Source organism: Rhincodon typus, chromosome 3, assembly GCF_021869965.1.
Source record: "Rhincodon typus isolate 14 chromosome 3, sRhiTyp1.1, whole genome shotgun sequence".
Classification (NCBI taxonomy): domain Eukaryota; kingdom Metazoa; phylum Chordata; class Chondrichthyes; order Orectolobiformes; family Rhincodontidae; genus Rhincodon; species Rhincodon typus.
The window spans coordinates 70993359-71008110 of NC_063334.1; the positions used below are offsets into that span (position 1 = coordinate 70993359).

Genomic DNA, 14752 nt, shown 5'->3' on the forward strand with positions numbered 1-14752 from the left:
CGCCTAAATTCAAGCAAAGTGAAAACAGCTGGCTGCAATCAGAAACAGTGCACAGTTAATAGAACAAGCCCTAAAATAGGTCTTAAGCCAATAACAGAAAGGGAACATTAAATATAGTACTGAAAGCACACAAAAAGTGTGCAAAAATATGAAGTGATAAAAGCTGAGAGCAAAGCAGAAATGCGGCAGAATGCACATATGGAACAACATTCCCTCTGAGCTTCATGGCTGCACGGCCATTCGAATATTCCATGTATGGCTGGGGAGGTGTTGATGTGCACTGCAGCATTAATATCTGGCTCTGGAAGTGGCAATTGCATATGGACCTTAGATATCTACACAGAAGAAAAATGATTATAGGGAACACTGATATGGAGTATCTGTATAGTAACAGGAGAACTAAAACATCCTGCATATCAATATTAGATCAACACAAGGCTACCAAATTCGCCAGCATGAGCTGGAATGCAATGCATCTTCTATCTGAGTTTAAATTTTTTAAACAAAGAATGCAACTATGCGACATTGAAAATGTAACTGCTGAACCAATTAAACAGGCAGTGAAAGTATTTGTAGAAGGTTATAATGAGGGGTTACACAGAATCAATCCCTCATACTCATCTGAAGAGGATCAGAATGATCTTACTTAGATATGGAAAGTGTTAGAAGATCAGCCATATATAAAAGTCAATTTCAGAAGTCATTGCTTAGAATTGATATCCTACAGGCAAGAGTTATTGAAATCAAAAGATCACTTTGTTAGTAGACTTCATAACAAGCGAAGCACGTTTGAGTTTTCAGAGACTGAATTGTCCGATCAAATAATAGAGTTGATAATTGTCTCAGTACCAATTGAAATTTTTCAAAAGAACTCTTGAGGGAAAATAGAATATTCACAGCATTAATGCACTGCTAGCAGATGACAGAGACCACAAAGTCATTGTAGACTACATTAGCATTTGAAAGCATTAGGTGCAACTAACAGTATCATTATGGTTAATAGGTCACAAAAAACAAGCAAGCTGTGTAGTAAGTGAGGTCTATCACACCAATGACAAAGATGTCATGCATTTCAAGATCTATGCAAGGCACACAGTACAAAAGAGTACTGGGCACACCTATGCAAGCAATCTGGGTCCAAAGACATAGCCAGAGGTCACAACAGGACACAACTAAACAGATGACTGGCGTAGCAGTATGGCAACAGCAGCAAGTAGTGGTCAGTGATCTGCATAAATGTGATCTGATACATAAAGTTCACAGCAAGACAGATCTGAAGTGAGACCCAGAATGGAACAACTTCTAATCAGAAGCGAACAAGTTTTCCACATTATCCCCACACAGTGTGTCACATTCACAAAGTCAAGCAATTAGAACCTTTTTCCACATTTAAGCAATGTCACTTCCCAAAGAAAACTTATAAACACAGACTCAAAACCAAGACAGCAGAGCTAGTGCAAATGTCCTACCAGTCTGCATTCTGAAAGAAATGTAACTGGATTGTTGGAACTCACGGTACAACTGACAACTACTAAATTAACAGAATACATTTAGTTGCCTTCCCTTGCATTGACACATTAGCAATGCAATACAGCAATGGAATTCAGCATGGAATCCACAAACATTTTACCTGGTAGAATCAAGTAGACCAGCAGTGGCAGAACTGCCAGCATGTACTTATCTCAACATGGTGACTATCCATGAGATCACCAAGTTACCCATGATGACGCCACAGACCAAGAATACTCAGATTAAGTCTGTCCAAGATTTACAACTGTCATACTTGGACAAGTTCAACATCATTGAAAATTTCATAGGTGATACTATATTGCATCTCAGAGAAGTCTTCTTCCAAAAATGAGTATCATTCACAGACAAGAAAAGTTCAAGTTTGAGCTGGATGACATGAAATGTAATGGCATCAACTGTCATGAACATTATCATACATACTAGTGTGGTTCATTTATGTGTGCACCAAAGAAATGCCACAATTAGTGTATATGTCTAGATCTAAGAATTCTGAACGTCTCCTCAAAGGTATGCCAACACAATATTCTAACAATAGTGGAATTAAATCCCAACTTCAAGCTGAACGTCGAACATGGATATGCAGTCTCACAAAGTAACTAACTTCGGAATGCCATTTGGAGGATATTGCTCCCAGAGAAAACCTTTCCATCTATCTGTCAGTCAAGACCTGTTTCAGCAGTACATGTGCAGAATTACAGAAAGTGTGTCTGGATGTATAGTATTGCTTTGAAATGGCAGGAATGGGCAAAACCAAGGAAGAGCATGATAGGAACCATCACTCACTGGTGGGTGTAGCCTGCCACAAAGGGCTTGTGTTAACAGCACAAGTGATAGATATAAATAAGATCAATTTTTTGTATCTGTCTGCATTCAAGTTGTAAAGTCCAGCCCAGAAGAAGATCTATAAGGATGCTCTGGATTCTTCAATGTTTTGGCACCTTACCTTCTGAACTTTTTTGACAAAACATTATCATTGAGGAAGCTTCTAAATAACGATGTCTGCGTGGGTTTCCTCTGGGTGCTCCGGTTTCCTCCCACAGTGCAAAGATGTGCAGGTTAGGTGGATTGGCCATGCTAAATTGCCCATAGTATCCAGGAATGTGGAGGCTAGGTGGATTGGGAAATACAGGGTTATGGGGATATAGGGTAGGGGGGGATTGAGTGTGGGTGGGATGCTCTTTGGAGGGTCGGTGTGGACTGGATGGGCCAAATGGCCTGTTTCCCTCACACTGTAGGGATTTGATGATGATGTACCTATCTATGATGGAGGACCAGCAACATATATTGAAATCTCTCAAACAAATCACGAACAGTGGTTTCTGTTCCAAGACCATTTCTTTGATACCCCAAGGATGTATTCTTGGCCCCCTTCTTCTTCTTATCTTTGTGTTACTTCAAGGTAACATCATCTGACAATTTTATGAACATTTTATAATCAGAAATAAACTCTTTACTATTGTTTCATCTTCTAATCAGTTTCTGTCTGCAAAGTTTTATACCAGGTGGTTATGGCAAGAAATATGGCAGAATCCTATGAGAAGTCAACCGAGGATTGTCTTGATGTTGGGAACAACTTATTACATCCTTTAACTAAGTTCTGGTTGTTGAGGCAAGATTCTCACTAGGCAACAACAAATTTCCCATGAAGGGGGATTGTTTGTGTTAATGATGTTATTCATTATACAGGTCGCTTCATTAATATGCAGCTGCCTATCCTACCACTGACTGTGAGCAAACTAGTCACCAAGAGTTCTCAACATAAAACATGATCCATGAACACAAGCCACATGCACACCTCCTCCATGGATGTTAGCATCCAATGATCACCAATCACTCAGGATCCTCATTGCAACTCTCCAATTCACTTTCAGGACACTTAGGAAGTGTTTGCGCACTGATAATTAGCACCAAAAGGCTGTTGCAAGGACACTTTGTGAGCAGGGACAGGTACTCAGTTCATGGATTGCAACATCTCAGTGCTATTCACTTGCTCTCTTCGAGCTCACTCACTTAGTAGCTACTTGCATGCCGACAGCTTCCATGTCTTGTTTTGTCATGGTGTAACTATTAGCATGTTGGTGATTCAGTCAGAGACCTAAGGCAGTCAGTCCTGCCATACTGACACGCTCTTTTGTGTAGACAACTGACAGGCTGCTTGTTAGTCCCTGGATGGGGTACATCTTGTTGTACAGCACACTGAGATTTCAGTCTAACACCAAACACCGCAACAAACACACTACACATTTGTTCTACCAAATAGTCCTTTCAGAAAGGGGAGAGAGCTAGTCCTCAGTTCAGTCAAGGATGGACCACTGTCAGTCAGGTGATCGCAGTATCATCTGTCACTGGCACAGTTCATACACAGTCCAAAGTATTGGTTAAGTTCAGTCATCCATTCAGGCCAGTCATGCTCAGAGGATATTTCCGACTACAGTCAGGAATGAGCAATAGGGACATCACAAGTAGCCAGGGGAACTGAATATCATCAGTCAGGGACTGCAAACACAGCAGTCAGAGGTCTGGCCAATCATGTCCAGAGGCTGCTCATCAAAGTCTGGTTTACAAGAGTGATCCTGGGGTGAAAGGAGTGTTTGAGGACTCTGGGTCTGTATGTGCTGGAGTTTAGAAGGATGAGGGGGGAATCTCATTGAAACTTACAGAATAGCGGAAGGCCTGGATAGAGTGGATATGGAGAAGATGTTTGCACTAGTTTGAGAGTCTGGAACCCGATGACACAGCCTCAGAATGAAACCACAATCTTTACAACTAAGATGAGCAGAAATTTCTTCAGTCAGTGGATGGCTAAACAGTGGAACTCATTGCCGCAGAGGGCTGTGGAAGCCAAGTCATTGAGTGTATTTAAGACAGTGATCAACAGTTTCATGATTAGTAAGGGGAAAAAAGGTTACAGGGCAAAGGCAGGGGAAGTGGGTTGAGAAACATATCAGCAATGATCGAAGGTCAGAGTGGACTCAATGGGCTGAATGACCTAATTCTGTTTCTATATCTTATCGTCCTATGACAGATGCCAATCTAAAGTGGATATTAAGGATTTAGGGTGTTTAGATGGGATGTAGCTAAGGTCAGGTAAATTGTGTGGCCTGGTGGTTAAACAGTGACCAGGATAAGAAAATGCAGTTGTATGAGTGATGGAGTATCAGTCAGGTCAGCTATGTACTGTGAATAATGTGGCTGATGTGTAATTACATTGCTGGCGAGAGCAATTTCCAACACTTGTACAGGTGCATAGGTTCCTTTTAAAGATGATGCAAGCCCCAGGGATGCCAGTCATCTGGCAAATATCTGGTGAGTGAACAAGTTCTAGTGGTAAAATGGGGCTAGAATCAGGCAAGGGGACACCAAATGAGTAGGGTAGATTGGTAAGGGTCTAGGCCCGATACGTCAGCCTTCCTGCTCCTATGATGCTGCTTGGCCTGCTGTGTTCATCCAGCTCTGCACCTTGTTGTCTTAGATTGGTAATGTGGTGAGTTTGGTAAAATATGACAAAGATCTCATTAAACCTTGCAGAGAGAAAGACTTCATAAAACTTGATGAAATTGACATTCAGCTAAAAGGAGTAAGATTCAGCCCTGCATGTTTTCCTGTTCCAAGATGAATTACCATAGTTTTATTCATAATAACATCAATTATCCATTTTCAAATCATCACATAATTGGTGGAAATCTTTTTTACATTTGCAGTCTCACAATCCGGTCAAGTGATTGTGCAAACGTAATGTCAATTTGAAAAGTAATAGCTTCATATCATTACGAATAGTGAAAAAAACAAAGTAGGCAGTGGGCAGCTCAGTAGAATTGCAAAAATCTTGAGCCCCTCTTGACCTCCAACAGAGCACAGTTATGTTTCTATATACAAACCATTAAAGCAAGGTTTCTTAATTTTTTTCTATAAATTGATTTGCACATGGGATTTTTGGATTTTTATTTAAATTCATTCATGGGACATGAGTGTTGTTGGCTGGGTCAGCATTTATTGCCTGTCCCTATTTGCCCTTGAGAAGGTGGTGGTGAGCTGCCTTCTTGAATTACTGCACTCCACATGCTGTAGGTAGACTTGCAATGGCCTGAGGGAAGAAATTCCCGGATTTTGACCTAGCAGCAATGAAGAGAATGGTGATATATTTCCAAGTCAGGATAGTGAATGACTTGCAGGGGTGATGGTGTTCCCATGTATCAACTACCCTTACCTTCAGATGGAAATTGTCGTGAGTTTAGCAGGTGCTGTCTAAGGATCTTGGGTGACTTTCTGAAGTGCACCTTGTAGATTATGTACACTGCTGCTACTGAGCTTCAGTAGAGGAGTGAGTAGATGTTTGTGGATGTGGCGTCAGTCAAATGGACAGCTTTTTCCTGGATGGTGCCAAGCTACTTGAGTGTTGTTGGAGCTGCACCCATCCAGGCAAGTGGGGAGTATTCCATCACGCTCCTGACTTGTGCCTTGTCGATGGTGGACTGGCTTTAGGAAATTAGGAGATCAGTTACTCGCTGCAGCATTCCTAGCCTTTGACCTGCTTTTGTCACCATTGTGTTTACATGGTGAGTCCAGTTTAGTTTCTGGTCTATGGTAATGCCTGGGATGTTGATAGTGGGGGATTCAATTATTGTAATGTCATTGAAAGTCAAGGGCTGGTGGATGGATTGTCTCTTATTGGAAATGATCAGTGCCTGGCTTGTGTCAATTGCCAATTGTCAGCCAAAGCCTGGATATTGTCCAGGTCTTGTTGCATTTGAACATGGACTGCATCAGTATCTGAGGAGTCACAAATGGCGCTGAACATTGTGTAATCGTCAGTGAACATTCCCACTTCTGACCTTATGATGGAGGGAAAGTCATTGATGAAACAGCTGAATATAGTTGGGCCTAGGCCATGATCTTGACGAACTAAGGCAGAGATGTCCTGGAGCTGAGATGACTAACCTCCAATAACTGCAACCATCTTCCTGTGCCAACTATGATTCATACCATCTGAGAGATTTTCCCCTGATTCCCACTGACTCTAATTTTGCTCAGGTTCCTTGATGCCACACTTGGTCAGTTACAGACTTGATGTCAAAAGCTGTCATTCTCACCTCACCTCTGGAATTTTTTGAAAATCCAAATAAATTCTATCTACTATATGTCATTATCCACTAGTTTATTTGCCTTCTTAATGAGTTCTTCTGAATAGTGAGATATATGATCTACTCCCAAAGGTCTCCACACTCATCAGTTGTGCAATGTTAACATCTGACAATTACTGTTAAACATTTCCTCTACAGCAATTTTTATGCTGGCCAGTCAATAATTTTATGATTCATGTCTTACTCCTTTTCAAATATTGTAGCAATACTTGTAATGTTACCTGACCCAAGTTTCAACATCTCTTGTCATGAAGTTCCTCTCAATATTATCTACCAGCTCACTTATTTCTTCACCATTCTCCTTAAGGATTGTAGGGTGCATTTCATATTTATCCAGATGTTGTGTAAAGAGATCCTTCCTTACTTTAAACAATAACTCCAAGTTTTAGATTCTCGCACAGGAGAAACCATCTTTTCCACATGTATCATTTCAAGACACCTCAGAATCTTATTTGCTCAATCGACCCAAATATTTCTCACAAGTAGATAGGCATTGGAGAAGCAGAAGGTGTGTTACTCACTGCAGGATTCCTGTCATCCAATCTGCTCTTCTAGCCATGGTATTTATACAGTTGTTCTGGTTCAGTTTCTGGTCAGTGGTGACCTCAGGATATTGATAGTGGAGTATTCAGCAATGGCAATGTCAAGAGTCAGTGGTTAGATTCTCCTTTCTTGGCAATTGTCATTGTCTGGCACTTTGTGGCGCAAATGTTACTTCAATGTTACACCCCTTTTCTTCATTGAAATAGCGATATGGGGTCTTTCATGTTGGAGACCATTCGGAGAAAGCTTACTAGCCACAGGGAGGTGGTTGTGTAGTGGCAATGTCACAGGGCCAGTAGTCCTAAATCTCAGGTCAATGTTCCAAGGTCTTGGGTTCAAACTCCACCATGGCAGATGGTGAACTTGGAACTCAATATAACTTGCCTAGTGGTGACCACTGTTGATTGCTGTAAAAACTCAACTGGTTCATTACAGGATTTTTTAGTGTAGGAATTCCACCATCCTTCCCCTGGTCTGGCCTACATGTGACTCCTGACCCATTGGCATTAAATGCATGTGATGCCCATATCCCATGAGCAAATAAAAAGATGATAAATACCTGGACTGGGCAGATTGTGTTAAGCAGAAAGGTTGGACAGGCTAGAGCTACACTTGTATTCACTGTAGAAGTGACTTGATTGAAACATAAAATTCTAAAAGGTCTTCACAGCGTGGATGGTTCCTCTCGAATCTACAACTAGGAGTCACTGTTTAAAAATTGCATGTTTAAAACACAGATTACGCAAACATATTTCTGCCAGAGAGTCGTATATCTTTGGGGTGATCTCTCTGGAAAGCTGGTGGAGGCAGAATCCTTGAATATTTTTAAGGTGGAGGTAGATAGATTTTTTATTAAGAAAGGAGTTGAAAGGTTATGGGGATAGGTACAAATTTTGAGGTTACAATTAGATCAGCCACAATCTTATTGAATGGTGGAGAAGGCTAGATGGGCTGAATGGCCTACTCCTACTCCAGATTCATATATTTACATGTACATCCACCCAGCAGGTAGATAATGCCTCAGTTTAACATCTCACCTGAAAGTCAGCACCCCTGAGAATGCAGCATCCCTCAGTACTGCACTGGAGTGTCATGCTTGATTTTTGTAGGTAAGACTTGAACCCAGAACCCTCTGAATCAGAAGCAAGTGCTCTGTCTGATATGTGCCAAATGGCCATGGGTTTCACCAAAAGGTTGATGCCAGCCATTATGAAAATACAAACAATCCCTTGCTTTTGGGTAAAGCCTAAACCCAACAAATAAGGATCATTATTATTATGTTGGAACCCCAAGGCTAGACAATTAATAAATTGACAAAATATATTTCTTGGTTAATGTTACCATGTATCAGCATGTCAGCAGGTGCTAAAACAGGGGAATAAAAACATACAAAGGAAAAATGGGACTAACAGTGAGTTAGTCGAAGATATCAAGGGACTAAGTTTATATGAGGTAAACCATTCTTTAAATGCAATATCGTAGGTACTCTCTAGATGTCTCTCTAGATGTCTCTCACGGTACCCAAACATGAATCGGGTTCATTGAATCAAAGTTGGATTCACTTTGTCTTGCTGTTCAAATGGCAATATTGTTTAGTCTTAGATACTGCCAATCTGTGTTGAAGTGAATGTCCGAAACCGAGCTGGGCTTTAAGATCGAGAGGTTGAAAACTTCTATGTTCCCTTGTTCAAAAGATATTTCTGTTTGTAAAGTAACATGCCTTCAGTTGCACGAAAACTTTAAGCTACAATTACAAAATGAAATTACCGCAATCAGTCGTTTTAGCAGCCTTTGTTGCTCGCGAATACGTTTCATGAATATTTTGGTTCAAAAGATACAGTAAGTGAGTAGCAAGGAAGTTATTGCTGGGTATCGGCACAGCACACCACCAGTCTAGCACAGTTGGTACACAGTAAAGAAACCACTTGGACTAAGTTAACGTTCAGCATATAAATCCAGCAATAAAGGCTAATTTGTCCTTCGAAATGCGTTTTATTAAATCTACAGTAAGAAAAATCACGTAACTGACCCAATGGCTAATTTTAAGAGAGTTTTTGAGGAGAATTCAAACACAGCAATGACGTGCAGGGAACAAATATTATCCAGAAAAAAAAGCATCGATTGGAGTCCATAACAATCTGTGGGCAGCATAGATGATTTTTATTGCATTCCTACAGAGTGGACAGGCTATCTCAGAGGGAGGGCACTAAATCAGTCATATTAATCAAGAAAAGCCAAACCTCGAAAGTGTTCCTTGAAGAAACTGGAAACATGTTTTTTACGTCCTGTCTTTCTAAAGTTGGAGTAAACTCTCACTTACTTTTGGTGCTGACGTTCCGGGTCGTGACTGATGAAGAGTCCGTTCAGCTCCTGGTCCAGCTCCCCGCTGTAGTTGCTTTGCAGAATGTACTCCTGTCCCGGCACCAGTTTCCCGTCCAGTTCGATCACCAGATAGTCATTGTTAACTTCAAGCCAGATCTCTTGAATGTTGGGAGCAGGGAGAGGGTCCAGCTGAGGAGAGCGGCCGGCTGCAGTGATACTCAACCCGGAGTAATTGAGGTTTTGGCTGTGAATCAGGAACACCTCGGTCTCCTCTAGACACATCACTGTCACATTAACCTGGCCGGTTAAAAAGTACCGCTGGTCCTTGCCGGGCTGCACCTGCTTTGGCCACAGCTCCAGCTGGTAATGGATGGGGAGCAGGCTGCTCGGTAAACGGGAATTATTCCATGGCCCACAGCGTTCAGCCACGGGCAGCATCGAGCTGCTGATGCTGGGGGGCTCCCGGGTCGTAGGGGCGACCTCTTGGGTTTTCTCAGCCCTCAGCCTGGCGTAAAGAACTGCAAAGACAGTTAAAATCACCAGCAACGCCAAGATGAGCAAGGCGAAAAACACAGCTGCCTTCTTACTGAGATAGAAGCCAGAGTTGGATTTTGGCCCCATCTCTGTTCCCCGGGTCCCTGTTGCGCTCTCCCCTTCTGCTGACTTCCTTCACATGTTAGTGGAGGGCTCGCAATGCCGTGATGGGAAAAGAATGAACTTGATCCCATTCGGGCCAACATCTATCTGACTAGGAATCTGCATAGTTTTGGTGAGGTTACATCGCACGTACAAACGCCCAGTAATATTGCCTTTTACCAATGGCAGAAAGCGCAGCCTTTAAAAAAAAACTTTCTGGTGTCTCTGAACACTGAACTGAAAGTTTGGGGCTGAATCAGAAGGCACTCGAGTGCAGTGTGTGAACAATCGGGCAAATATGTGCCTGAAGTTATCCATATACAAAACAAAAAGCTGCAATTGAAACGAAATGTGTTTACTTTACAATAAACTGGTCGCGATTTGTAATGATATATAAAAAGACAGATTTGATGTCAACGGTCCATTTTTGGATCTCTGGTTCCTGCTAACACTTTGCATAACCATGGGGGAGAGAGTGCCATCGTGGACATGAGGCTGGACTAATAATCTAAAGGTCTAAACTAATTCCCCAGGAATAAGGTTCAAGTGCCAGTACTACAGCTGGTGGCTTTCAAATTCCCTCAATGACACTGGAATTGAGACCTATTTGCAGTAATGGTGCTGGAAGTATTGTAGAATCCCTGCAGTGCAGATAGAGGCCATTCAGTCCATTTAATCTGCACAGGAGCATCCCGCCCTATCCCTAATTACCCTGCATTTCCCATGGCTAATCCACCTAGTTTGTATATCATGGGGCAATATAGCATGACCAACCCACCAAGGAGAATGTGCAAACTCCGCAGTCACCCAAGGTTGAAATCAAACCCAAGTCCCTGGCACTGTTAGGCAGCATTGCTAACCATTGTGCCACCTCACTACCCAGTGAGGATGAACGGGATAGCCTTAATGAATTGAAATTGTATTGCATGATAACTTTGAAAGAAGTGCTGAAGCTATGCTCAGCTTCTTCTAATTTGTTTTAAGAGCAGCTTGTGGAGATATTATTGCTGTAAGGAGATAAGGGGAATTTAAAACTCTGAGTACAGTAAATTGGCTGTTACCAGGAAAACTAACACACCCAGAGCTGAAGGTTGAGATAATAGGGTTATGAGGTGAGGTTGAACATTTTACACGTGTGCTGAAAACTGTTTTTAAGAGGTTTTTTGGATCATCTACCTTGCATATGCTCAAATACACTTTTTGCTTGTTTGAACCGTGCAGACCCCATTTTTCACCCAAACAGTTTGCAAGTCAGCAGGATCCTCGAGGCTCTATCATCACTATAAGATCAAACATTGACCATCAAATCATAGGTGAGCATATTTACTTTGTCAACAATTCAATAGTGAGGTCAGCAGTCATGATAAAGAACTAATGGGCCAACCTGGGGATCTGAACTAAAGAAAGGAATTTGTTCAGTGAAATATCTAAAAATGGTGCAGTGTCAGGATCACCATTCTTTGGGTAAACAAAGAGGTTGTATTGTTCTCAGGTTAAGCCAGGTGAATTAAGAAATGGCCATGTAGTAAAATGGGAAAGGCTCTTTTTCCACTTGGAATAAAAATTATTGTAGGGTAAAATGGGAAAGACGTGTTTCCCACAAGAAAGATATATTAAACTAAACTCTATCAAGATAGATCAGGATTCAAAGACAGATGCATGAGGTCACTCACCAAATTTTTGGTAAATAAAAATAAGTAAGTTTTGGGTAATATAACCAGGGAGAATTGGTAATACTTCAATGGCCCAGGACATGCATATACAATAGTAGGGCAAACACATGGAAGGAGATAAGGAGAAAGGAACAATTATCTTATGTAAGGGTTACCTTAATATGGAACTCTGAGATAGATAAGCTAACTGCCAAATGAGAAATAAGCACTTTGTATTTGGTTGTCTTACCTTCATTGAAACTCAGCTGGGGCCTTCATAGAGTGATTTCTCCCTTAGGACAATTCAGATTTGTGTGAACTAGACTGGGGTGGGGGAATTAGGAGAATTGGCTGTAAATATGGATGCTATGGGAGCTATCATCTGGACCCTGGACTAGGGGCTCCACCCCAGTGCAAATCCCAGAACCAAAAGCCTTCAGGCAGGGAAGGCCCAGGCAATTTCTGAGGAGCTTTCATAGAGACAAGGTATAGACAGATACCTGATTATAATAATCCTGACCTTGATCGTGATCACACATACACCTTTCAGCTCTAGAGTCAAGCAAGTGACATAAAATAATTGAGCACTCTTTGACCCAAACATGGCAATAACACATTTTGGGAGCAAGTTAAGGAAACTAAATGGCCTTATATCATACATGTGATGGATGGACATGTCCTTGGACTAAATAAATACACCCAACAGCAAGAGCTCACGTGTTGATCCAATATCCAATGTCTGCAACAGCAGTAAATACTACAGCAGAGGTATGATAGCTTTATGAACACAGTATGGGGATATTGGACAACTGTCAGGCCAATTGAGGGGAATAATAGGAGTCACTCATGGGAGAACAGTAAACCAAAGAGGAATGGGAACGAGGGATACTGTTACATTTCAAGAAGGATCAGAAGGCCAAAGCAGGAGTTTTATTGGTGGTGTTGACTCTGCAGGTGGCAAGATTAGACTGAACGGTTTCCGACTCAAAAATGGTGGATGGTGCGATAATGATATCGCATGACTGGATTATTAAAGTAACAGTCCATCATATTTATCAAACACACAATATCTCTCCTCCTTTATATCAGAGATTCCGCAGTGAAAACTTTCGCACTATTTATAAATCCTTTATACAACAGTCAATAGGTAAGATGTTCCAGAGGATGTCAATTCCCATGTGATTATAGGCACACTTCAGGTGTCTGATTTTTTTTTTGTTGGCTTTCGTCTCTGGCATTTTAGATGTAGTAGGAACATTATCTGTTGCTGTCTTTTCCTGAGATGACAGAATGTTTGGAGCTTTGCACAATGTTGTGGTATTCTCCACAAAGTTACCATATCCTTCAGATGCTCTAATTGCTGTTCTGGCTTCAGGTACATCATGGTCACTACTTGCCACTGTTATTTGTGGCTCATCAATTAATGTTGTCCCTGGCACATTCGTTCTAGTTACGAAGAGTTGATCTGCATGTCTTCTCCATATTACAGAATCTCCTAGCTGTATGGTGTAGGAGATGGGTCCAGTCTGTGCTACAGTAATGACTGGTACCCACTTGTCACCAGTGGTGTAATTCCTTGCCAACATTTCTTGATTTTTTTTTGGAAATGTGGCATTTGGCCTTGTTCTCTTGTTGGTAAACCCGATTTTGTTGTTTCCTGTCAACAATGTCTTTTGTCGTGGGTGACTTGAACAAATCAAATACCGCAGAAATACTGTTACAAATCAAAAATCAACTGATATTTTACCATGAGCAATGCCAGAAAACAATTGTTACATGGGTTGTGTTCTAGAGTGTTAACAAAAATTGGTTAGTCTTTTGGATAGTGAACCTTGTTTGAGTTACCTTTAGGAATATTTCTTCTCTGAACAAGCCTTTCTGCCATACCAAGGTGTAGAGCTGAATGAACACAGCAGGCCAAGCAGCATCAGAGGGGCAGGAAGGCGGATGTTTCGGGCCTAGACCCTTCTTCAGAAAGGGTCTAGGCCCGAAACGTCAGCCTTCCTGCTCCTCTGACGCTGCTTGGCCTGCTGCGTTCATCCAGCTCTACACCTTGGTATCTCAGATTCTCCAGTATCTGCAGTTCCTGCTATCTCTGAAGCCTTTCTGCCAAACCATTCGTGGCTGGGTGATAAAGAAGCTGATCAGATGTGTTGAATTCTGTTCTGCTTTAAATAAATTGGTAAATTCTTGTGATAAAAACTGTGGACCATTAATCACTAACTTTTTATTAAGTATAACTAAAACTCACAATCTCCCCTAATCTTTCAATGGTTTTCTCTAAAGATAATAGACTTCATGTTGGCAACTTCAGGTCATTCAGTTTTTGGGTCACCTACTATGAAAAACGTCACCCTTTTAAAAAGAGATAGTAGGAACTGCCGATGCTGGAGAATCTGAGATAACAAGGTGTAGAGCTGGATGAACACAGCAGGTCAAGCAGCATCAGAGGAGCAGGAAGGCTGACGTATCGGTCCTAGACCCTTCATCAGAAATGGGGGAGGGGAAGGGGGTTCTGAAATAAATAGAGAGGGAGAGGGAGGCGGATGGAAGATGGAAAAAGGAGCAGATAGGTGGAGAGGAGATGGACAGGTCAAGGAGGCGGGGATGGAGCCAGTAAAGGTGAGTGTAGGTGGGGAGTTAGGGAAGGGATAGGTCAGTCCAGGGAAGAATGACAGGTCAAGGAGGTGGGGATGAGGCTGGTAGGTAGGAGGTGAGGGTGGGGGTTGGGGTGGGAGGAGGGGACGAGCTGGGCTGGTTTTGGGATGCGGTCGGGGGTGGGGAGATTTTGAAGCTTATGAAGTCCACATTGATACCGTTGGGCTGCAGGGTTCCCAAGCGAAATATAAAGTGCTGTTCCTGCAACCTTTGAGTGGCATCGTTGTGGCACTGGAGGAGGCCCAGGATGGACATGTCATCCATGGAGTG

The 14752-nt window shown here is 42.0% G+C and overlaps 1 protein-coding gene across 1 annotated transcript in view; it reads right to left on the reverse strand.

Annotated features, from left to right (window-relative positions):
* LOC109935276 (aminopeptidase Q-like) overlaps positions 1–10416 on the reverse strand; it is a 116978-nt gene extending 106562 nt beyond the window's left edge. Inside the window, exon 1 of the mRNA XM_048593618.1 lies at positions 9535–10416. Coding sequence (XP_048449575.1) covers positions 9535–10157 — 623 coding nt within the window. The 5' untranslated portion in view covers positions 10158–10416. The remainder of the gene's footprint in view (positions 1–9534) is intronic.
* Positions 10417–14752: the final 4336 nt, after the last annotated feature.